Raw genomic sequence first — 27,179 nt, 5'->3', positions numbered from 1 at the left:
AATTTGAAGTGATTCTAGAGGTAGGAATTTAATTAGCTATGGGAATGTCAATGACATCTTAAAACCATCATGGCGTTGTGTCACCTGTCTAGCAGTCCTACTGTAGCCCTTCCTGACTTCTCACTAACTTACCCATGAAGACAAGGATGAAGAAAAACTCACAACAACACTGATAACTAAGATTAAGAAAGCATCTTTTGTCAAAATCTGTTGAGATTATTCAGTAACTGTGTGGTTGGTGAAGCATTAGTGATAAAAATACAAAACGTCATGTATATCCAAATTGTTGAATCTAGTGTGTGTCCAGCCTTTTAGGAACTCAGTACTGAAGTCTAGGAATACCAGGCTAAAAAAATACCAGGTTGGATTTTTCTACTCTTTCTAGACATCAGGGAACACGAGAGAAAATTATTGCGGAAGGACTAATATTCTGATTTTTATTATTACCGATGTCTAGTCGAGTAAGCAAGGTCAACACTTCATCATTGAAAAGCCAAGATTTTAGCATTTTCATTCTTAATTTTGACTCTTGTATTTCACTGACACTTGAGTGTATGTCAGAACCAGAGGATCGTGAAGGGATAGTCCCAGTGACTGCCATGGGTGAAGGGACAGACCCGGTGACTGCCACGGGTGAAGGGACAGACCCGGTGACTGCCATGGGTGAAGGGACAGTCCCGGAGACTTATTGCTGGAATGTATATAGCGAGGCCTCCTTGGTTGACCATCACTCTGGGTCTTCTTGTGCCCAGAGCAGAATGGTGTGACTTCCTGGAACAGGAGATCATATTACTTGAAGCAACAAGATTGAATTACTTGAACTCTAGCGTCCTAATTTGTTTTACTCACTTTGTGTTAATACATGCCAAAGATACGGAAGAGAGTGAGAGGGTCTTGGGACCACCATCTAAGTCAGAGCATCCCTCTTTTTTGAATCCTCACTAAGACACCTTAGGGGAAACTGGCTTTCCCAAGTTTGGCTCATAGTCCAACTGGCTATGTCAAGAGTACCAAAGTTGCCTTCATTTAATACAGGAGAGAGAGAAATGTTTAGTCCAGAGGCTTCTTTCCTCAGAAGGAGAGAAGCCATGGCCAATTCAGTACATGGGGGTAACTAAGTCATATCAAAAATTGTTGTTGAATCTACTATGAGTTCAACCTTGTAGGAACTGAGTACTGAAGTTTAGGAACACCAGACTGAAAAAAATATATATTGGTGGGCTTTTTCTACTCTTTCTAGATACCAGGGAACATGAAAGAAAAATATTGTGGAATAACTAATATTTTTCATTTTTATTACCCATGTCCAGCCAAGTAAGCAAAGTCAATACTTCATTATTTAAAAGCCAAGATTTTCACATTTTTATTCTTTCTTCCAAGTCAATAATAAAGTCGTGTGGGGGTATTGAGTTCTTAATCCGTAAATGATAGGTTAGCTAATTGAAAGGTTTTGTACATGTCATCATTTACTTCTCCTTTCTCCTACTAATCCATAAATGTAGGCCACAAAGTGTGAGGAAACAAGGAGATTTTAAGTAGGGTTCTGTAAGATAGTTTAAATTGTGAACATTCATTATGGCACTGCACTACGGAAAATACCTGTTGTCCTAAATTGAAACTTTCATAAAGAAAGTACAACATGTTTTAAATCAATTCAAGACATGATTTTATTGGACAGGTTACAGGAAAAGTTTTATTTTAAATATTTCTTACTTTAACTGATATATTCAGATCTCTGTAGTCTTAGTGACAGTATCCCAATGCCCAGAAGTGGCTTTTGTGTGCTCCTAGTGCTTAGTGAGGCATCATATCTAAGTGACTGCCATGGTGTTATGATTCATAATGAGTCTCTAAATAGCAGAGTAGGATTATATATAATGTATATAACCCAGACTAGAGTAACAAGACTAAACGCCTTAGAAAAGCCCATGAATAGTCTTCCTTTCCTACAAGGATTATTATTTATAATCAATGTATGAGTTTTCCAGTACCCTACGTCAGACTCAGAGTTGCCAGAAGAGCTGGAGGGGCTGGGTGCTGAACAATCCAGTTGAAGTCCAGGAGTCCTGACTGTTAACATTTCTAATTTCCATGGTGTAAATGCTCCCACCACAGCCAATTTCAAGTCACCGACATGACATCAGGAAGCACGAAGGCGGAAAGAGATGCAGCTGCAGCTCCAGCACCGCACAGCTCAGGAAAGCTGCACCCCCACTTCAGTCAGAGATGGTGTACGCCTACATACATGTCATATATGTCTTTGTAAATGTGTTGCAAAATTTTATTTGCAAAAACTGCACATTTTGATGCCTCCATCCAAAGCACCTAGTTTCCAACATCGCTGTAGAGGGGAAGAGAGAAGGAGAGAGTTTTGAGAAGGCACACCCTGTCTCAAAGCAACACATCACTTCCATTTCCGTTCTGGTGGTGAGAACCAATCACATTGCTCCACTTGAGTAATAATAAGCTGAGTGATGTAAATGAGCAATATGCCAGGAAAAGGAATCCAGCTTGGTAGGTATAATAGCTTTTGCTAAACAACAAGCACCCTAAAACTTAATGACTTGGACAGAGTTTTCCAGTACCCAGTACAAATTTTGCTCATGAATTTGTGGACCAGTTGAACAGCCCTGCTAGTCTGAGCCAATCTCAGCTGACTATGGCTGAGCTCACCCTTGCCTCTGCAGTCAGGCACTCATCAGCTGGCATCTCTGATTTGGAGTGTGGCCTTGCTGTCAATTGGAATGAAGAGAATGACAGGGCCCATGGCCACTTGGCCACCATGCAACAGGCTAGGCTGGAGAGTCGATGTGGTCACTCAGGGTTATAAGAGCAGCAAGAGTAGGTTCTAATACACAAATATATCCAAGTCTCTACTTACCTCACCTTTCCTACTGTTTCATTGACCCAAACAAGTCACATGGCTGAGTCTGGAGTCAGTGTGGAGGATACCACCAAGGATGTGTGGATACCGGGAAGTGAATTCAATTCGAGGCCACTGGTTTCTTTCACACAGGCTAAAAGAAGTTGAAAATCACTGGCTTGGCATCATAATCAATCCTGCTTAGTGGCAATTTCTTTTATGCCAGCCGTTAGCGGTGTTTTTTCCTTCTTGTTAAAAATCTAGTTAGTGCTGTAAAGTCAAGAGAAGCTGGTGATTGAAAAAAAATAGCATCTATATTAGTTTGTTGATTTGTAATTTGACATCTAACCTTACTCTTACAGAGTAGAGTGAAAGCTATACTCACATGGCCTGGAAATAAAAGGGTCTGTTCAGGCTTCCCTTACTCGGCTCTCCATTCCAAGAAAGAGAGCCAGCCACTGATAGGGCATGGCAGCTGGCAGGGTGTCCACCAGTTTCATACACTCTCGGTGCCTTTGTGGAGACTGACTTGTGGATTCCCTTCTGTCCTGGGTCTCTAAGGACACATCAGGAACAGACAGATGAGAAAGGCAGTCTCTAAGGACATCCACTGGTTCTGTTTTCAGTGTTGATGTTAAGTGTTGGCTTTTAAATATAAATTCTTTGTGTTGGACAGAATAATTGTGTATATTGATAGTAGAAGTAATGAATATCCAGATGTCTTCTAGATAAGGGAAGCAGAAGATGTACCACTTGCAAATGGGAGATTTATTTTAGGTTTTATGCATTTGGTCTTTTACATTGTGTCCTTGTTCTTATGTTCATGGCTCATATGCAAGATGGTTTCTGAGAATTTCTTCATGTAATTGCATTGTTCTCCAAATACGTTTATTTCAAAACCCAATTAAAACACAACTTGTAGTACATGGCTGAGGCAGTATTCAGTGGATAAAACTTTTTTTTACTAAGGTGAGTTACTTTACTCAAGCAGCAATTTAAAGACTGATTTTATTTCTGAGCTGTAATATTCACTATCCTAATTTATATTTATTGCAACCTCTAAGACCACTATTTTGTCTCTTTGCTGACAGTCTTCAGAATCGTTAAGTTACTGTTCATAGGAAAAATTACTGAAGAAATTTAATAGAAACAACTTTAATAAAGTACTTAAGCATTTATGCCACAAAAAAGTTAAGATAGCTTTAGATCTTTTTGAACGTTTACAGATTTTCACAGTCCATCTCAAGATGACTGATCTCTTTCACTTGATTTCTCATGTTACACCTTCAGACCTTCCTCATAAGTACAGTTGCTTCCCCAAAGCGTCTCTACTTTTAAATCCTGAGTGTTTTCCAAGACTGAAATGATGGCAGTTACAGAGTACACAGTGCCCACTACAGGCTGGACTCTACACTGACGTCTCATTTATTTTCAAGTTACAGCCAAAAGATGTAGATGTCATCATACTCATTTCCTCTATGAGAAACTGAGTCACAGAGAGGTTAAATCAGGCACAGAGACAAGATTTAAACTCAGATCATCCTGTCTTCAAAACTGACATTCCATTAAACCAGGGCAATCTTAAACCTTTTTGTAAAAAACAGATTGTCGTCAGCTTTCACACGTAGGGTTCATGTACATAGACCTTCTATCCAACCACAAATACTTGGTAAGGAAGCTGCTCTCATTGGTTTTTAATATTTACAGCAACGTTGACTGATGAATTTTGACTGCCTGATAGAAGGCAAGAGACTGCCTTCTTTGGGCTCAAAATCGCTGAGATGTTTCTATCTCTGTGGGCTTAGAAATCTACTCAGACTTTCTGAGCCTGTTTCTCCATCTGTAAAAGGGGATGCAGAAGTATCTACCTCACAGAGTTGTTGAGAATTAAAGATGTTACTACATCAGCAAGCAGCATGCTTGGAACGAATCTTGGCACAAACCACACACTCCAGGAAGCAGAGCTCTTAGTTCAGTAATCCATCCTGCTGGTGCCCATTTTAATTGCGTAAGGAGCCCTCCCGGTGTTTGCCTTAGACCTCCACAGTCTCCTGGGAGCTTTGCTTTCACAGCAGGACTGAGAATCAGTGTGGGGAAAAGTGACCTTTCTTCTTCTGCTGCTTGAGGTTGGATTCAGTCCCATTGCTCCAGATTCATTGTCTCATCACACTTTCTGACACAAAGCAGGACGAAAGCGTTGGTTGCTATTGTGAGTTTTATATCTGTAGTTGTCCACATTACAGAGACTGCCCCGCCCCCCAACAAGTCACCTTGTGTGGAACCCTATAGCATTTTGTAGCTGTGGGCACTTTTATACAATCATGTTTCATAGAAGGTGATTTGAGCTGGTGTCTGTCCAAATCGTTGACAATGCTGTGTTAGTTCCTATTGCTGATGTAACAAATAATCACAAATTCAGTGACTTAAAACCACACACATTTATTCTCTTACAACTGCAATTAGAAGTCCAAATGGGCTTCATTAGGCTAAACACAAGGCATCAGCAAGGTTGCATTGCTTTTGGAGACTCTGGGGAATAAATGGTTTCCTTGCCTTTTTCACCTCCTGCAGGCCACCTGCATTTGCATTTCTTAACTTCATGAGATCTATAATGGTGTCTTCATGATGCCTCCAAATGGTTGCAAAACTAACACTTTCTTTTGTCTTCATAAAGTCAAATGGATTTAGTTGATATTTGACCATGGAGCTGGGGTGTGGGGACAAGGTTTGCAGCCATTTTTGTGTCGGTGTTGCCCAACATATTACATTCCAGCCAGTATCTGTGGTATTCTGTTCTAGCCATTATAGACTTTTAAAATCATGAAACTGTGAAGTTGTAAACAATCTTATAGGTCACCCAGTGCAGCCTGCTTTTAAGGAGTATCTTCTACAACAGTACTTCTCTTTTTTTTTTTTCTTTTAGGATTAATCCACTGTAGCTCTGAAAGCAAATACATTTTATGAGGCTCAGTAAAGCAACCAATAAAAAATAAACTAAAATTGTCCAATAAGGTGGTTCCTTCGTAAGAGAAAATCCATGCACAGGGAAAATATGCATTTTGACAAAGTGTCATTTTATAATTCCAAGTATATAAATCCATAAAATTAATAATTGGTAACACCTTAAGGATTACTGGATGCAGTTTTAAATAGATAAATATATAGCCACCAACCCTTCAATCCAAAATTTTATCCTATTGCATCCTAGCTAGGTTAACTTGAGCAAGTTAAATAAATTCTCTCTCAGCCTTAGTTTGATCATCTGCAAAATGGGAGTAATAATACTTTCCTCTTGGGTATCATGAAATAATTTCATATTTTTCAGATCAAGAAGGTATAATGCAGAGAGATGGAGGGATGCATTCAAAACCATAGTCAGTAAGGGAAAGAGAGAAATATCCAGGAGCCACGTGGCTTGTCTCAGTCTTAAATCAATCCTCTTCTGTTACTGTGCCATTTCTTTTATGGTTGAATTACCATTTATACAAGTAAACTGAACTGAAAACCTGGAGAATTATCTCAGGAATCTATACTAAAATTATTTGTCTCAAATGTTCTATTGATTCAAGTTTACTCCCCCGTTCAACCACCCAAAAATGTTTTGGTTTTTAAAATCTGGCATTAAATTAAATATTCAAAAATTTGAAACTGCAGCATATGTAGCAAGATATGAAATGGGACTGTTTCTATTGTTTCAACTTTAGAATTTTGGCTAAGTCCTCAAAAGAGAAGACAGCTAAGACTCAAAACAAAGGGTTGGAGAAAAATTTACCAACCAAATGGAGAGCAAAAATAAATAAATAAACAAAAAGCAGGAGTTGCAATTCTCACATTTGATAAAATAGATTTCAAAGCAACAAAGATACAGTGGTAAAAGGATCAATGCAACAATAAGAGATCTTAATACTCAGATACATAACACCCATAACGAGATTTAGCGTCAACGAGACAGAAAATTAATAAGGATATCCAGGACTTCAACTCAGATCCGGAACAAGTAAACTCAATAAATATTTATAGAGTTCTCCATTTTAAATACACAAAATATTGATCAGCCATTATTAATACCCATTTTTAGAATGAAGCAATATTCCTGTTCTCTCTTCCTCTTTTTCTTCCTCTTTCTTCCTCTCCTTCTCTTCTTTTTTTACTTTTCAACATCCTAGTTCCTCACCTCTACTCAATACGTTCCTCTGAACACCTGATTCCTTGTGATTCTCCCGTCCCACTGAAACCTCCAATCCATTTAAAAAAAAAAAAAAAAAAAAAAAGAACCTTGGGGTAAGAAGGAGATAAGGATCTCAGCTCCTACTCAGATGGCTCAAATTTCTGAATGTTTGAGAGGATGTGTACTCTCCATTCCTACAAATGCTCTTTGGAGATCTCCCTTTAATTAATTTACAGTTTTTGCTTTCAGAAGTGCATAAAGGTTATAGTCACTGTTTGCCTACTTCCTAGCAAGTCTTCTGGGGCTATGACTCATATGTAGAAAGTGTGGTGTGGTAGTCGTGCAAATTATGCCACTTAGACGGCATAATTGACTGACAGTCACAGCTACTTGTTCTGAATCCATCATTGCATTTGTGTCAAAGCCACACTTCCCACAGACTGCTCCTAGCCAAGACAATGATCAAATGTGTCAGGGATACTAAGACAGGCTTATTTCTATCATGGAGAACTTTTTGGAAGCATAACTTGGCTTAAGGAGTTCCCATTGATCTCTGTTCCAAAACTTAGAGTTTTGGTGTAAATTGAATAACTTCCTATCCAACCCTTTTTTCCCTTTCTCCTTCACAGGGATCACAGCAGAATGTCATTTTCAACGTTCCCTGTTTCCACCGGTGCCCTTCCTTTTTCCCTAGTAGGCATTTCCCCCAATATATCTATTGCACATCTACAGTTTTCTCACAGAACCCAAACTAACACATTGGTACTTAATACAAAAGTGCTTCTCAAAGTTCAACATGCTGTGCATCACCTGAGAACTGTGTTAAAGAAACAGATTCTGATTCAGTAGGCCTGGGATGGGGCCTGAGATCCTGCATTCTTAATAAGCTTCCACGATGTTTGCTGGTCCAGAGACCACACTTTGAGTAACAATGTTTTAAAGCATTCCCGACAGATAATGCTGCCTCAGGGATTATCCTAGTATAGATTCTTTGTCTTTTGAAAATTCCAACTGTCATATTCACAGGTAAGTAATTCTTGGATCAAAGCCAATTTAGCCAAAACATGTCCAAAATTTCTCTTCTTTTTTAAAAAAAGTAAACCAAAATAACATTGCAATTAAAGGAAACTTTAAGACATTGAATGTGTATAAGGACCTTATATTAAAATATATAAATAAAAAATATGCCCACACATATGCAAATATACATATATATGTACACACGCACACACATATATACTAGAGATGGATGTGTTCATCTGTCTCCATAGATAGGTAGAGAGATAGATCCTGCACCCATATTAAATAATGCAATTATGAGGTCCTCAAGTCACATAATATTTTGTAGTACTGACTGAATTTTAACATTTTCCTTTACATGAATTTTTATTAGAAAATAAAAAATTGAAAAGTACAAATTTGGACTTTCCTATAGATACAAGCGTGAGTCTACATGTAATGTCATCAGCCTTTTTACATTAAAGAAACTGACAGCCACTTTCAAGCACTGGCTGAATTGAATTGAGTTGAAGTGGGCCATGCCACTAGCTCTAACTTGAAAGCTGGAGTTACTGATTTTAATATTTAAATGTAGCTACTGCACATATTTATCACCTTAATTCTTATTTAACACTTGAAAGTTACTGCTTTGGAGAAAGTCAGCTAGGCAATGATTATAGTGTATCAAAATCCATTGTAAGTGATTATTTTAATAACTCTGAACCAACAGGGACACGTAGACATTCAGACAAAAAACAACGTAATTGCAATGACAGCACCAAAGTGAAGCTGTGACAGTTACAAAACCAATTTAAAAGTTTTTTGACAGCCATGGCTAAAAGCTTTGTTTGGACCTTTCAGTAATAACAGTTTACTTAAGACATAAATCCATAGCTAAGGAAAATAGAAAGAGAAAGTTGTGGCTTTTCTGCCATGCAGATGAAATGGAAATCAGCAGAAGTGTTTTTAATAGAACATTATGCTGAAAGGAGTATATAAAAGGAATAATAGCTATGGAATTTAACTCTCATAGTGCAAGAAAGACTAAATAACAATAAAAATTTTAATGAGCATAGAAACGCACCAGATGATTTGCCTATCTGTGTTATGAAGGTCAATCATTTCTGCAAGTAAATTGATATGCATGTAAACATGTTGATTGGCAGCTCTGGAATTTGATTTTTTATTACCTGTAAAATAAAGTCAAAGGCAAATGGATATGCATCAATAGCCATGAGGACAGGAAGCCTTAAAAAAAATCTACTTTCTCAATGTCACTGGCATGTCTGAAATGATTAGACCCTTATCAATGTTACTTACCTCATTTGATTCTGGACTTAGTCTGATATACAACATAATTAATTCTTCAACCTTGGGTAATTAATTTCTCATTCCTGAACAGAAAAATACTTGATTCACAAAGTTGCATTTCTTTTCTCTGCAAACCTTTGTAGAATACTTGTAAGTATAATCACCATTCTAAGCCCTCTACAAATATTGACTCATTTAAAATTGATAACAACCCTTTGGAGTAGATACTATTTTCTCCACTTTACCAATGGGAAAACAGAAGTTGAAGTAACTTGCCAAGGGCTACCGTGCCAGTCAGTGGTGGAGTTTCAGCTTCAGGCAGTTTGGCCCATCGCTCATGCTGTAGGATAAGGAAGACCTCATGAAACACATACATAGAGTCATAGAGACATTGGCAGTGCTCAGAGGAGGTAGTCCTTCTTCTCTTATCTCATTTTAAGGCTGTGCTTTAGTTAGGTTCTTTGAGTTGCAAGGACTAAAGGATTCTCAGGTCAGGTCAGATGGTAAGGATATTTGGCCATAAGTACCCAGAAATGAGACCTCAGAAAGAGGATGCGTGGTGGCACTAGTCCCTGGGCAGATGTGGCTCGGTGGTTTGTTGTTTGTGGTCAGTTCCTTTCCATAGGTCTGCTTCTCTCTCCTTTTTCTGCTGCCCAGGGCCTTCAGCCTCCACTCTCTCAATTTAAGTATTCTCTACCCACAGAGGGCAGTGGGCCCCAGAATGGACTTTAAATAGACTAGGGTATTTAAATACACTAGCTCGGTTCTGTAGTGTACTTGCTGTGTGACCTTGGAAAAATGACTTAGTGTCTCTGAATTCTGTGAAATGTGAGTAACGTATCTCACCATATAGAGCTATGGTGGATATTAACACAAATAAAATAAATAACATATGAATAATATGGATCATGACCAAGCGGGACTTATTCCTGGGATACAGGGATGGCTCAACATATGCAAATAAATCAGTGTGATACATCAAATCAACAGAATGAAGGATAAAAACTGTATGATTATTTCAATTGACGCTAAAAAAGTTTAGGCAAAATTCAACATCTCTTCATGGTAAAACCTCACACAAAACTGGGGATAGAAGGAACATACCGCAACATAATAAAAGCCACATGTGACAGACCCACAGCTAGTATCGTACTGAATGGGGCAAAACTGCAAGCCTTTCCTCTAAGCTCTGGAACACGACAAGGATGCCCACTGTCACCTCTGTTATTCGACATAATACCGAAAGTCCTAGATTGAACAGATGGATAAGAGAAAGATATAAAGGGCTTCCAAATTACAAAGAAAAAAGCCAAATTATCCTTGTTTGCAGATGACATGATCTTATATTTGGAAAAACCTAAAGACTCCACAAGGAAACTATTAGAACTGATGAACAAATTCAGTAATGTTCCAGGATACAAAATCAACATACAAAAATCAGTTGCATTTCTATATGCCAACAACAAACAATCTGAAAAAGAAATCAAGAAAGTAATCCCATTTATAATAGCTACAAATAAAATAAAATATCTGGGAATTAACCAAAAAATTGAAAGTTCTCTACAATGAGCACTATAAAACACTGAGGAAAGAAATTGAAGAGGACACCAAAAGTGGAAAAAAAAAATTCCATGTTCATGAACTGGAAGAATCAATATTGTTAAAATGTTCCTCCTACCCGAAGAAGTCTACAGATGCAATTAAATCCCTTTCAAAATACCAGTGATATTCTTCACAGAAACAGAAAAAAAATTCTAAAATTTATATGAAACCACAAAAGATCCAAAAGAGCCAAAGCTATCCTAAGTAAAATGAACAAAGCTGGAAGAATCACATTACCTGACTTCAAATTATAATACAGAGCTATAGTAACCAAAACATCATGGTACTGGCATACAAAAAGATACATCGACCAATGGAACAGAATAGGGAACCCAGAAAGAAATCCACACACCTACAAAGAACTTATTTTTGACAAAGGTGCCAAGAACATACACTGGGAAAAGACAGTTTCTTCAATAAATGGTCCTGGGAAAACAGGACATCCATATGCAGAAGAAACTAGACCCCTGTCTCTCACAATGTACAAAAATCAAATGAATTAAAGACTTAAATCTAACCTCAAACTATGAAATTACTACAAGAAAACACAGGGGGAAATCTCCAGGACATTGGACTGGGCAAAGATTTTATGAGCAATACTCCATAAGCACAAGCAGCCAGAGCAAAAATGGACAAACAGGACTACATCAAGTTACAAAGCTTCTTCACAGCAAATGATACAATTAATAAAGTGAAGAGAAAACACACAGAATGGGAGAAAATATTTGCAAACTACCCCTCTGAATATATAAGGACCTCAAACAACTCTATAGGAAAAATCTAATAATCTGATCAAAAAAATGAGCAAAAGATTTGAGTAAACATTTCTCAAAACAAGTCATACAAATGGCAAACAGGCATATGAAAATGTGCTCAACATCACTGATCATCAGAGAAATGCAAATCAAAACTACAATGAGACATCATATTGCCCCAGCAAAAATGGTTTATATTCAAAAGTCAGGCAATAGTAAATGCTGGTGCGAAGGCAGAGGAAAAGGAGCCCTTGTACACTGTTGGTGGGAATGTAAATTAGTACAACCACTGTGGAGAACAGCTTGAAGCTTCCTCAAAAAAACTGAAAATTGAGCTACCATATGATTTAGCAATCCCACTGCTGGGCATATACCTAAAAGAAAGGAAGTAAGGATATCTAAGAGAAATCTTCAATCCTGTGTTTGTTGCAGTACTGCTTACAATAGCCAAGGTTTGGAAGCAACCTACATGTCCATCAATAGATGAATGGATAAAGAAAATACGGCACATATTCATAATGAAGTACTACTGAACCATAATAAAGAATGAGATCCTGTCATTTGCAGGAGCATGGATGGAACTGGAGATCACTATGAAATAAGTGAAATAAGCCAGGCATAGAAAAACAAACATCACATGTTCTCACTTATTTGTGGGATCACAAAATCAAGATAAGCAAACTCATGGACGTAGAGAGTAGAGGATGGTTGCCAGAAGCTGGGATGGGTAGTGGGGGGCTAAGGGGAGGCAGGGATAGTTAATGGGAACAAAAAAATAGAAAAAATAAACAAGACCTACTATTGGATAGCACAGTAGGGTGACTGCAGTCAGTAATAATGATTGTACATTTTAAAATACAGAGTGTAGTATGATTGTAACTCAAAGGATACCCCATTCTCCATGATGTGCTTATTCCACATTGCATGCCTGTATGAAAACATCTCATGTACTCCATATACACACACACACACACACACACACACACACACATATATATATATATATACTTACTATGGACCCACAAATATTTTAATGCAAATAATATGGCCTAGAACATAGTAAGCATTTAATACAGGATGGCCTTTATAATAATACTCATTATTTCTAAATGTGTCATTATCTCTTTCTTAATGTAGGCAGTAGACTTGGGTCAGACTTGGGTTCCAGTATTGAGTCCATTTTCAATCCCCGCGTGACAGTGGGAAAGTTATTTAACTTCTTTGAGCCTCAGTTTCCTTATTAGAGTAAGTTCCTAGGGCTACAATGAGTTGATTTGCGTAACGCATCTAGAAAGACCCCAGATAGATAGCGAGTACAATGTAGATGTCACTTACTAGAAGCTGTAGTAAAATTTTCAACAATTATTTATGGAAGTAATAAGTAAAAAACAAATTTTAGGTTTCTCTTACTTCTCTAAAATGTTTTCGTCCACAGTATTCTCCCTTAACACAGAATGAAGCAATACTTGTTCTCTTAACACAGAATAAAGTAATACTTGTTTTGTGTTACCAGCTTTTTAAAAGCCATTTATTCATACAGTCAGAATTAAGGATAAATACTACACAACCAACCAATAAGAAAATTAAGATGCAAGCTATACACAAATTAAATCATATATATTTTCCATTTTTCATCAAAAGCCTCTGAAACCATCTTCCTAGTCATTATTTAGCTTCCTGAAAGAAAGGTTCCCTTGCCCTCCCCGTTCAGTAGTATGGGACACTGATGGCTTTATCTTGGAAGCCCTGTTTTGCATAGCAGTATATCACGAAGGTGCTGTCAGCCCAGGCCTAAGCCCATCAATTACATTTTATCATGAGGTTTATTTCTTTGTTAAAAGTCTGTCTGTTTTGCCCCCGCAGAAAATGATGCGGTCATCCGTCTTCCACATGTTCATCCTGAGCATGGTGACTGTGGATGTGATCGTGGCGGCTAGCAACTACTACAAAGGAGAAAACTTCAGGAGGCAGTACGACGAATTCTACCTGGCGGAGGTAAGCAGCTCTCCACCACGCAGATCGCTGGGCAAGGAACAGGTGAACCGCAGACAGTGCCTCTTAGAGATGCAAAAGTGAAGTGTAGCGTGTTCGTTACTTGACTTTCACCAAAGCTGAATCATTGTCTGCCTCTGAAGTGGTTCCTCTGGTCACAGGGTGGCCTGATTCATTTCCTGTCACCGTGGGCCTGAGTCATCTTCCTCACAGTACGTCATGTTGCCAGGGTAACCCTTTTTCCCTGGGCCTTACTCCAGGATCTTGCTCTTTTCCTATCCACCTCCTATTATCTCTCCATTTCTTAGTTGCATTAGTTTGTTTCCAACTCAGGTTAAGGAGGCACCGATTCAGAAGATCATAAATAGGCAGCTCAGTTCAGCAATACCTAGAAGGAGGCTGGAAGGAAATACAGAGAGATGATCTTGATAAGTACTGCACTAGAAATGGGTGTTACAACCTTCATTAAAGAATCAAATCAGTAGCAGGTAGGTTTCATGATTAAATAAGCATCTCCCTAGCACTCTACATATCATATAGAGTTTTGGAATAGTAATTCCAATTGATCAGGTAATTTTGTTATTATCTGATTATTAAAATATTTTAATTTTTATTTTTACCAATAAGCATTTTGCATTTACATTACATGTTTTAATGATTTTCAAAGATCTTTGTTTTTTTGTTTTTTTCAGTGTAAAAAAATACCTAGGCTAGGCTTCTGCCAATAATCCCAGCACTTTGGGAGGCCAAGGCAGGCAGATCGTGAGGTCAGGAGTTCAAGAGCAGCCTGGTGAATATAGTGAAACCCCATCTCTACTAAAAATACAAAAAATTAGCCAGGAGTGATGTCAGGTGCTTGTAATCCCAGCTACTCAGGAGGCAGAGACAGGAGAATCACTTGAACCTCGGAGGAGGAGGTTGTAGTGAGCTGAGATCATGCCATTGCACTCCCACCTAGGACTCTATCTCAAATAAAGGAAAACAAAACAAAACCTAAAATGTATCTTAGAATTCAATGATTACACACTTATAAAAGAATTGATTGACATGTGGAAACCCAATCATCATGTAAGTGAGGTATACCTTGAAGCTGTACTATGCTTCCATAAATCCAACCTATGAAAAAGCAAACTGAAAGGCAGAAAAGTCACAATTTGATTATTTTTTTATTTCAGAAGATTTTTTCACATAAATCAGTTTGCCATATAATTAAGTATTCTTAGATTCCTGGAATTCTCTCAGTACATTAAAAAAATTGATTTGGTTAATAAAACTGTAATCTACCCACACACAAACTTTTCTGAAAAAGGATTAGTTGCACGCACCTATTGAGTATAAATATCTATATGAATATCAAGAAACTTTTCAGTAGTCACTTCTGAATCCTCCTCTTCATGGAACAAAATATCATTATTACAAAACTTTTACTGGACTACAGTCTGTGTGAGGCAACGCTTGCCCAATAACTACCTGGTAAATAGAGCTTACAATCTAGCAAAAAAAAAATAAAAAGTAAACAATAAGAGTTTTGTGCAATGGAGAACTAATGACAGGGGTTCATGAAGAAGTTTTAACCAGTTCAACCCCTGAAAAATAGGTACAATTTTGCTGAAAAAATCCAGCACACAAAGAATGAATTGTCATTAAAAGCAGAGAGAAGGCTGGATGCGGTGGCTCACACCAGTAATCCCAGCACTTTGGGGGCCGAGGCGGGTAAATCATGAGGTCAGGAGTTCGAGACCAGCCTGGCCCCTCTCTACTAAAAATACAAAAAATTAGCCAGGTGTAGTGGCAGGCGCCTGTAATCCCAGCTACTCCGGAGGCTGAGACAGGAGGATCGCTTCAACCCGAGGGGCAGAGGTTGCCATAAGCCGAGATTGCGCCACTGCACTCCAGCTCAGGCAACAGAGTGAGACAGTCTCAAAACAAAAAAGCAGAAAGAACCCTTACTGACACTAACATTTGTAGATAAATTTCTAACACAGGGAAAGATCATTGAAGGAATCCCCATCAAGTTATTTCTGTTTTTTCTGGGAAGTAGGAAGCAAGGTCTGCCTCTGGCCAGATGATGAGACAGTGAAGTGGGAAGCTGGAGAAGAAAGGGAAGAGGGAAGAGACACCTTGGGTTAGGCAAAAAAATAATTAACAATAGGGCAAATGCAACATTAAAGATCCATTTAGGACTACAGGCCAGCGTGGTGGCTCAAGCTTGTAATCCCAGCACTTTGGGAGGCCGAGGCGGGTGGATGACGAGGTCGAGAGATCGAGACCATCCTGGTCAACATGGTGAAACCCCGTCTCTACTAAAAATATAAAAAATTAGCTGGGCATGGCGGCGCGTGCCTGTAATCCCAGCTACTCAGGAGGCTGAGGCAGGAGAATTGCCTGAACCCAGGAGGCGGAGGTTACGGTGAGCCAAGATCACACCATTGCACTCCAGCCTGGGTAACAAGAGCGAAACTCCGTCTCAAAAAAGAAAAAAGGACTACAGATTTACAGTGATACCCATTTAGACAGATCTGCGACTTTTTATGCCTGTATAAGAAGAGAGAAGAGGAACATTTAAATCAATCCAGCTTTAGGGTTTTTTTCAGGCTGGGGGAACTGAGAAACAAAGGGAAAAGACGTATGGATCGCTGGCAAAGGAGGTGAAACGATGACCCTGAGGTCTCTGTTGTGGAAATAAAAGGAGAATAGAGGAGTGAAGGTGAAGAATATGGTTAAAGAACAGGTACCACTGAAGTCATGGAACTAGAATCGGTTGTGATCAGAGTGGAGTCTGGGATTTTACAGTTCTGGAGTAATTCTGAGAAATAAAATACAAAATTTAGGGTGTCACATGCATGTGGGTGGCTTTAACGTATTGATGGAGTCAAGACAGAAATGGAAAGGATGGTTGAAGCTAAGGTACTGGCTGAGTCTTTACATGGACACTGAAGTCACTCAGAGTGAGGCCAGTTCTTGGAGAGAAGAGTGGAGTCAGGGAGCAAAGTCACAGGGAATGAGCCAGTGACTGATGGACAGATTGACAGAAGGACAGAAGGCAGCCACAGGGAGAGTGGGTGGCAGCATGTTTTTTTTGTTTTTCGTTTTCGTTTTTGGTTTGTTTTCTTTTTTTTTTGAGACAGAGTTTTCACTCTTGTTACCCAGGCTGGAGTGCAATGATGTGATCTCGGCTCACCGCAACCTCCGCCTCCTGGGTTCAGGCAATTCTCCTGCCTCAGCCTCCTGAGTAGCTGGGATTACAGGCGTGCGCCACCATGCCCAGCTAATTTTTTGTATTTTTAGTAGAGACAGGGTTTTACCATGTTGACCAGGATGGTCTTGATCTCTTGACCTCGTGATCCACCTGCCTTGGCCTCCCAAAGTGCTGGGATTACAGGCTTTAGCCACCGGACAGAATGTTTTAACTTCATGGAATACATCGCAAAAGAGTATCAAGGAAGCCAGACGCGGTGGCTCATGCTGGTAATCCCAGCACTTTGGAAGGATGAGGCAGGTGGATCACCTGAGGTCAGGAGTTCAAGACCAACCTGTCCAACCTGGTAAAACCCCATTTCTACTAAAAATACAAAAATTAGTAGGGTATGGTAGTGGGTGCACGTAATTCCAGCTACTTGGGAGGCTGAGGCAGGAGAATTGCTTGAACCAGGAGACAGGGGTTGCAGTGAGCCTAGATCACACCATTGTACTCCAGCCTGGGTGACAGAAGCAAAACTCTGTCTCAAAAAAAGAAAAATTATTGAGGAGTAATGGATGGGGCACCTCTTCCTCGTCCACACATTGTACCAGAAAGGACTGGAAAGGGCTGCAGGGGTAGCTCATACATTGGGGAGAGAATCAGTTGAAGCACAAACAGAAAGTAGATTCTGGGAAAAGAGATTAAGAATGTAGAGGAAATTGTTTAACATAGGAGAGATTCAAAGATTAGTTCAAGGCTCTGAGGAAGGAAAGGTGGGAAGAACGATGAGGTGAAAGAATGAGACAAGAGTAACAGCATCAGTGGGTCAAGAGCTGCTAACAAAAAGGCCAGGGGACAAAAGCAGAAGTGACCACAAGAGATGAGGATTATGCTCATCTCTCTGGGGGGAGTAATCTGCATCTGCTCCTGAAGGCATCCTGACGTTAGCGATTACAGTAACATTGCTTTTGTGATCTAGCCCAGGATGGGCACATGGTCACACTAAATCAGTCCTGGAGCACAAGGGAATAGGCCCTCCTGACCGGCAACAGCAAGGAACGGAATTCTTTACTAAATGTCACCTAGATTTTTCACATACAAAATTGATCCTTTCCTAATGTGTATGGTAGATGATTCATCCTTAGACTGTAAGAAATTCCAACAGAATGTCAAATAATTGAATACTGTAGAGTTGACTGGTTACTCTTTATTTATTTATTTAGAGACGGAGCCTCACTCTGCCACCCAGGCTGGAGTGCAGTGGTGTGATCTCTGCTCACTGCAACATCTGGCCCCCAGGTTCAAATGATTCTCCTGTCTCAGCCTCCTGAGTATCTGGGATTACAGGCACAGGCTACCATGCTAAGTTTTGTATTTTTAGTAGAGAGGAGGTTTTACCATGTTGGTCAGGCTGGTCTCCAACTCCTGACCTCATGATCTGCCTGCCTCAGCCTCCCAAAGTGCTGGGATTACAGACACGAGCCACCGCGCCTGGTTGACTGGTTACTATTTAAGTGCATTATAGAGTCTAGGAGTAATTGGCAAATCCTTGCCTTTTTTCTTTTCTTTTTTATAACAACCCCAACAACAGGCAAACAGGACTGGATGGTAGAATTCCGTATATATTATATGCCCAATAATTGTTGTCCCCTTACAGTAATACTAAGAAAGGGAGCAGGAGGAAACTTTGAGAGGTGGTGGATGTGTCAATGGCATTGATGGTAATGGTTTCACAGGGGTACGCTTATTCCCAAACACATCAAAACTACATTACATGAATGCAGCTTTTTACATGTCAATCATTCTTAACAAAGTGGCAAATCAATTAACTAGCTAACAGTGAACTCTTTGAAATCCTGGAAAATAAATAAATAAACTAGGTAGTGGTGATTTCATTCACTTAAACAAGCAGCTAGACCCCTTCTGTTTACTCTTGAACTTTTTAAGCATTCCGAATTTGTTTCACTCTAGGTTTTGTTCTTTGTTTTTTGTTTTTTTGAGACAATCCCACTTTATTGCTCAGGCAGGAGTGCAGTGGTGCGATCTGGGCTCACTGCAACCTCTGCCTCCTGAGTTCCAGTGATTCTCTTACCTCAGCCTCCCAAGTAGCTGGGATTAACAGGCACACCCAGCTAATTTTTTTTTTTTCGAGACGGAGTTTCGCTCTTGTTACCCAGGCTGGAGTGCAATGGCACAATCACGGCTCACTACAACGTCCACCTCCTGGGTTCAGGCAATTCTCCTGCCTCAGTCTCCTGAGTAGCTGGGATTACAGGCATGCGCCACAATGCCCAGCTAATTTTTTGTATTTTTAGTAGGGATGGGGTTTCACCATGTTCGTCAGGCTGGTCTCAAACTCCTGGTTTCAAGCAATCCGCCCATCTCAACCTCGCAGAGTGCTGGAATTACAGGCGTGAGCTACCACACCCAGCCGTTCCACTCTGTTTTTGATTTTGGGTGTTTGACTTTCCCCAGGTATGTCTAGTTTTTATTCAAATTACATTGCCATTTCTCTTTGTATCAGAAACTTATACATGAGACAAAGGGGTATGTTTCAAATGAGTGTGGATAAATCAATTTAATTTGACTTACTTTTCATAATATATTAAATTTTTATAAAGTTTATAAAAATGTCTTGAGTTTAGTCCAGGGGTCGGCAAACTTTCTTGAAGACCCAGATAGGAAACATTTTGCCTTTTGTAGACCACCCTCTCTCTGTCTCAGCTACTCAACTCTGCAACTGCACAGAAGTGGTCTCAGAATGGTTGTTTTCCAATAAAACTTTATTTACAAAAAATGGATCTTGGGTTTAAGCTATAGAATCAGAGAGCATGTCAACTAACGTTCTTGTGTTAAATTCAAATATTTTAAATTGACAACAATAAAGCTACCATTTTTTAGACAGTCCATTATGTGCCAAGCACTTTAAAAGAATTTATTTTCTCATTTAATTCTCAAAATAGCTAGAATAACAGCAATTCAAGTTTATAGACTATAATGATGCAGTATTTAAGGGAATAGCATTATGTAATATTTTGAAAAGTTTATTTTAAAAATAGGTCAAACAGGTCATGAGCTTTTAAAGAAGTAATTTTTTAAGTTTCTCATATTCCAGAATAAATTATTTAGAAAAATCTAAAATAAACCACTTTACCCATTAGGAGCCAACTCACAGTCTAAAAATCATCCTTTAAGAATAAATTAAGCTGCTTAGCTTCTGTTGTGAATCTGGGGGCTGGTTTTGTTACTTTGGATAAATTAACCTAAATTTAGAATTAGTTAAGAAACAGGAAAAAGTTTACCTCTTTTCTAGTGTATGCATGAACTGAACAGGGTAAAGTTTATTTTCCTCTGTAAGAATTTCAAGTTTTCATTTTGATCTAAGAGAATATATTATTATTATTGCATATAAAATCATATTTTATAATGATCCTAATCACATATTAAAATATATATTCTTATTTTTGTAAAGAATAAAATAGCAATATTTTTCTTATTATTATAGATGAATGTATGTGTATCCATTTAGGCTGTATATTTAACAGAATTTATCACCACACTGCATTGTTTTGCACAGGAAATTAACAACTTTAACGAAATTCTTATTTTGAGAAATTCACCAACAGATGGGAGAGATACAACAAAGAAGGAGAGGTCCTACAGAGAGGCCCAAAGTTAGCTGTGTCACCTCCTAGCATTATCTCCAGCTATTATGTTCTCTGATTTCCTCTAGATATGTCTAAATGAGTAACTCTGCCCTCTTCCACCTCCTGGTCTTACATTTCAATGAGCACAGTAATGTTTTCTAATGAAGCCAGAGGAGAGAAAGAAGTCCCAGGACTCTGTGCTACATACCCCACAGTAAATTAACTAAAACGAAACTCTATCTCTCTCTCTCTCTCTCCCTTTCTCTCTCTCTCTCTCTCTCTCTCTCTCCCTGCCCCTCCACCCCCACCACCTCTGTCTATCCGTCCTACCCAGCCTACCCCATATCTCCCCAGCTTGTCATCAGCCAGGCAGGCTCTTCCCTGCTACTACTAATGCACAGAAATTCCACTCCACCCCCAGACTTGCATCTTCACTTGCTCTTTGCTTGGCAAAACAAAAACCTCTGCTCTTAAGAGGATCTTGATTCATCAGGAAAAAAAAGTATCATTTATTGTTACTTAAGCCCTGTTAGTCCCTCACAGAAAATATTTCTTTTAAATACATTCATAGTTTCTCTGCAAAGATTTCATGTGAATATAAAATTCTTCATCTCGTTCCAATTATAAAGACAGAGCAGAGAAGAAGAAGGACCTAGTATCCTTTCTTACATGGCAGTTGTGCTTGGTGATGGGGAATCAGAGGTAAATACAGTAAAAAAGACATGGCCATAAATATGTGACTGTAGAGACCTCTTTCAACGCTTATGAGCTACAGTTCTATGAGAATCTTAAGAGATTATCTGGATGAGTTTTATACCCAAAATTTGTAGCAATTACATGGCTTACCAAATACATTTTAGTGAATCTAAAAGAAGAAATTAAGAACAATTCCTAAGTCAATGTTTGTGTTAACACATATCTATATGAGCAGTTTCAGTTGTCAGGGGCTAGTTCATTGAGAGAAGTTACAGCTTGAGAGAATGTTATTTCTAAAACAGATTATTGATGAAGCAAAGGTGCTGAGACTAAATTAATTTTACATAAATAAGATTTGTGCAGGATTAGACTTACTCATGTCAGACACCTATGATGTCAGAAGCAAGCACTAGCCTTTGTGTATGAATATGATTTTATGTATTAATATGATTATTATTCCAAATTCTTTTTCTATAGTTATTTATTGTTCCTTCTTTTTAAAATTTCTACCCTTTGAAAACCTGCAACTTTCTTTACTTCCTTCTTAAATAGAAAATATTTCATAAACTCAACACATAGAGTGAATATTATAACCAATATTTGTGTGTCTATCACCTAGCTTTTTAAAAAATTAATAGTTTTTCATGTTTGGGTAAAGCTTTTCATTCCAAAATAAAACATCGTTAGTAGAGCAGAAGCTCCCTGTGTACCATTTCTTGATCTCTTCCTTCTCCCTAATCTACAGAGAACTATAGTCACCATGTCAATGCATGTTTTATAACAGTATGAAGTGTTAATATGTCCCTTCTCTCTTTCACTCATCATTAAGTTTGGGAAATTGATTCATGTCAATTTAAGCATGCATTGATTTGTTCTGCATATAATGGCACTGGGTATTTCAATTGCTCCCAATTTTTTGCTGTTGAGAACAACGCTTCAGTAAAAATTCTCATTTGAGTTTCTATGCCACATTTGGGAGAGGTATTTCTAAACATATACATAGACTTAAAATTGTGAATTTGTCAGATATGTTCACTTTCAACTTTGCTAAATATTGCTGAATTGAACTTCAAAGTGCTTGTATCAGTTTACATTCCTACCAGAACATATGAGCATCTCTACTTCATGCCAATTTTTTTATGTTCAGGATTTTTAATTTTCTTACAATCTAATGTAATCAGTATAGTTTTAATATACATTTTCTTGGCTACCATAGAGATTTGATCTTTTTTTTTATATTCTGTCAATCCTGTATTTTCTCTTCCATAATTTTACCTGTTTAATCTGTATCCTAATTGATTTTTCAGTTATCTGGTAACATGCAATGCAGACATCTCCCAGCCTTCGACTTGTCTTTTAACTTGTATTTGCTGTCTTTTCTTCAATAGAAGTTATTAATTTGAACACTGTAAGATGTAGTCGTCTTTAATTTTTGGTTCAGTGCTTTTTGTGTCTTATCTACACCAGAGTCATTAAAGACATTCTCTTATATTAAAGGCTAGAGTTTTAAAGTTGTGCTTTTTCAATTTTAGGCTCCAATACACTTGGAATGAGATAAGGACTTTAATTTTTTTCCCATATAAAAACAATTGTCCTTCAAAGATTCATCGAAAATTCATTCTTTCCTCACTCCTGTAGCACTATTTCTGTCATATATCAGGTTTATGTGGACGATTATGTTTCTGTACACTTCTGTCTGTGTCCGTGTCTATACGTCAAAGCTTTAGCTGATAAGATGTTGTCATAGGTGCTATCCTTTTTTTTTTTTTTTTTAATTTTATTTATTTTTTATTGCATTTTGGGTTTTGGGGTACATGTGCAGAACATGCAAGATAGTTGCATAGGTACACACATGGCAGTGTGTTCTGCTGCCTTCCTCACCTTCACCCACATTTGGCATTTCTCCCCAGGCTATCCCTCCCCAGCTTCCACCCCGCTGTCCCTCCCCTATTCCCCCCAATAGACCCCAGTGTGTAGTACTCCCCTCCCTGTGTCCATGTGTTCTCATTTTTCATCACCCACCTATGAGTGAGAATATGCGGTATTTCATTTTCTGTTCTTGTGTCAGTTAGCTGAGAATGATGTTCTCCAGATTCATCCATGTCCCTACAAAGGACATGAACTCATCGTTTTTGATGGCTGCTATCCTTTATAGCAAACCTTCATCTCTATTAGGGCAAGCTCACTGACGTTGATACTCTTCTTCATGTTTGCTTGACCTGTTCTTGGCCCTGCTATTCTTGCTCTACAATATGAAAATTTAATTCATTTTACTAATGAGATTTTAAGGACATCTCTATTCAGTTACTCTAACCTGCCTTAGTGTTTTCCAACAATGCTTTGTAATTTTCTCCAAAGGTCTTCCACATCTTTCAGTAGATCCATGCCTACATATCCTACAGTTTCTTTTATGAATGAAATACTTTCAGTTAAAATTATTGATATAGGAATAATATTAAGTTTTGTCTATTGACCCTATTCATAGCCAGCAACTTTACTACCATGAGTTGTGATTATCTATAGACTTGGTTGGAATTTCTATGTAGATAATCATATCATCTGAAATTAAGGTTCCGACTTTCCATGTATAATTTTTTTTTTTTTTTTTGAGACGGAGTTTCGCTCTTGTTACCCAGGCTGGAATGCAATGGCGTGATCTCGGCTCACCGCAACCTCCGCCTCCTGGGTTCAGGCAATTCTCCTGCCTCAGCCTCCTGAGTGGCTGGGATTACAGGCACACGCCACCACACCCAGCTAATTTTTGTATTTTTAGTAGAGACAGGGTTTCACCATGTTGACCAGGATGGTCTCGATCTCTTGACCTCATGATCCACCTGCCTCGGCCTCCCTCCTTATATAATTATTATATCTCTGGTATTTTTCTTCTTTTATTGTCCTGGTGTGGGTCTCTAACAAAATGTTGAATAGAGGCAGTGATAGTGGATGTACTGGGCGTGCTTCTATCTTTTGACATGAATGCTTAATGATTTCATCATTAATGTTGTTTGTAGGTTTTTATAGATGCCTTTTGTCATGTTATTAAAGCTCACTTCTATTTCTAGAATGCTAGATTGCCAAGAGCGTTTCTCTTGATGAATTAAGTACCCAAAGTTCTTCTACCTATATTGAGCTGACGATACGGACTTTCCTTTTTAATTTCTTAGTGCAGTATATTAGAATAATAGATATTTTGATGCTAAAATTATTTTAGATTCCTGGGACACTTGGTTTTGTAGCACTGCTTTTAATAAACAAATCCAATATGCTGACATTGTAGTTAGGAATTTTTAGTCATAAGGATAGTAGTTCTGTGACTTTATTTTCTTTTACATTGCTAGTCTGATTTTGTTTGGGAAGTTATACTTCCTTTCGCAAATGAAATAGACATATTTTCCTCCTTTTCTCTTCTGTGAAAGAGCAAATAAAGTCCCTCTGGAACACCGTCTAGGCCTATTGTTCGCAGTGGGGTCCCTGGTGGAGAAAAGGAGAAGAGAGACCTTGATTAGTTACTTATTTTATGGTTTGATTATTATGGTTTATCAATTTCATGGTTTATTGCTTGCTATTTATAGAGTTATTAATTTTAACTAATGTCTCACATTGCCATAGTCTTCTCTCAGGATTTTTATACTGTCTGCTGAAACTGAAGGTATCCTTTTTGCTGCCAATATTGTTTATTTATAATTTTCATTTTATAGAAGTAAATGACTTCTGATACTAACTACCTGAAGTTAGACCAAACTTCACAGCACAAGGGCACGGTCCTCCACAAGACTGCCCTAACTTGAGATACCAACAGTAAGCTCAGGGGGTTCCAGGGCTTCCATGACATATGATCAACAGACTGAAAACTCGGGGGTTTCCACTAGCCTTCTCAAGTTTGATAATTGCTAGAATGACTCATAGAAATCAGGAAAGTGCTATACTTCTGACTACATTTTTATTAAAGCAAAAAGGATATATTTCAGAGCCCACCAAAAGAAGAGATGCATAGAGCAAGGTCTGGAAGGTCCTACATGTGGAACTTCCTGTTTCCTTTCTTCATGGAGTGAGGACACATCAGCCTCTCAGCCCATGGATGTGAAACAATATTCAGAGAGAGCGTGCCAACAACCAGGGAAGTTCGCCTGAGCTTTGTGCTCAGGCTTCTGATTGGGTTTTCCTTAGGTAGGAATGATTGATGGGACCACTGGCCATGTGAGCAAGGTTGGAGTTTCTGACATGGCCAGTGCTCATGAATCATCTTGTTGCCATAAACGACCAGGGTCACCATACATGACAAAGATACTTATCAATTGGCAAATTCCAAGGATGTAGAGGCTACTTCCCAGGAATCTGAGACAAAAGCCAACCAAATTCTTCATTTTTGGTTCAAAGAACCTGCTTTTAGTTTGGTTGATATTAACAGTTTCTAATGTATCTGAAATTATTGGTTCATTCCCAAGATTTTGAACTATTAAGTCCCTTTATTTCTTTTTTTTTTTAATTTCTCCTCTCACCTCTATTATTTCTCCTTTTCATTTATCTCTTTGGTCATCTTAAACTTCTTTGAAAATTGTTTCTTACTGAGATTCTCTGGATGGAATATAAATCATTCTATTATAAAGATACATGCATGCATATATATGTTCATTGCAGCACTTTTCACAATAACAACGACATGAAATCAACCCAAATGCTTATCAATGAGAGATTGTATAAAGCAAATATGATTTATACACACCATGAAATACTATGCAGCAATCAAAAGGAATGAGATCATGTCCTTTGCAGGGACATGGATGGTGCTGGAAGCCATTACTCTCAGCAAACTAGCACAGGAACAGAAAACCAAGCACCACATTTTCTCATTTATAAGTGGAAGCTGAAAATGAGAACACATGGACACAGGGAAAGGAACAACACACACTGGGGCCTTTAAGGGGACTGGGGTAGGGAAAGCATCCGGATAAATAGCAAACACATTGGGGCTTAATACCTAGGTGATGGGTTGATACGTGCAGCAAACCACCGTGGAACGCATTTACCTATGTAACAAACCTACATATTCTGCACTTGTATCCTGGAACTTAAAATTTAATTTAATGTAATTTAAAAATAAAATAAAATAACAACTACATGATTGTGAAAAAAAATTGTTTGACAAAATTAATTTTATTGAGAGTAAATTAATATTCTAAACTTTAGAATTTTATTTTCTTTCTCATTAGATTTCTTTATGACTTTTTAAAAATCTTGGCATGCTGCCTCATTTGGCTTGGGAGATTTCGTTATTTCTCTCTCCCTCCCTCTGTGATCAATTCTACTCTCTTAGTGATGTTACAGTTGTCTTTGCTTTGATCCTGGGGCCCCCATACCCAGAGCCAGGTTTTTAAGTATCATTTGGAGGTTGCTGGCCCCTTGATATGGGTGATATTGCAGTTCTTGTCACCAGTCCATGAGAGATCTTGTTCTGATTTTTCAGATAAGCCGATTATTTCTCCTCTTGCCTCTGGAGGCCTGCAGCTTCCTGTAAGGTCTTAGCCTTGGGTAATAGGTCTCACTGTTCTTTCCTTAGCAGGAAAACCCAACCTAGTCCCTGTCTTTAAGCTATGAGGTTTCTTGTCTTTATCTAAGGTACCTTAGTCTCCTCACGCTTTGGGTCCAACACTGCCTGCTTCTTAACCTAGCATGTGTTTCTGTTGCATTTCTGCTCAACAAAGAAGTTAACTTCATCTAGAAATCCTTACTGTTTTTTTCTTTGATACAGTGTGTTTGAACCAGAAGGGGTTTCATAAATCATGAGTTCATTTTGCCATCTTGCAGGGAGTCTTCTTTTTTAGAAAAGTGATTGCTGCATTCCTCTAAAGACATTTTGTTTTATGATATTTTTTAAAATGAAGAGTCATTTATTTTAGTCTCAACAAAATCTACTGCCCACGTTTGGGTTCATTAATCACCAAGAAATGACCAAATTAAGAAAGTA

At 38.4% G+C, this 27,179-nt stretch overlaps 1 protein-coding gene across 12 annotated transcripts in view; it reads left to right on the top strand.

The window, feature by feature from the left end:
- NALCN (sodium leak channel, non-selective) overlaps window positions 1–27,179 on the top strand; it is a 388,832-nt gene that overhangs the window by 160,486 nt on the left and 201,167 nt on the right. For all 12 annotated transcript variants that reach the window (XM_078347271.1, XM_054246818.2, XM_054246767.2 and 9 more), the window contains one exon: window positions 13,562–13,693. In XM_078347271.1, the coding sequence (XP_078203397.1) occupies window positions 13,562–13,693 (132 nt within the window). The remainder of the gene's footprint in view (window positions 1–13,561; window positions 13,694–27,179) is intronic.

This window comes from Callithrix jacchus, chromosome 1 (assembly GCF_049354715.1).
Source record: "Callithrix jacchus isolate 240 chromosome 1, calJac240_pri, whole genome shotgun sequence".
Taxonomy (NCBI): domain Eukaryota; kingdom Metazoa; phylum Chordata; class Mammalia; order Primates; family Cebidae; genus Callithrix; species Callithrix jacchus.
This window is presented reverse-complemented; position numbering and strand designations above follow the sequence as displayed.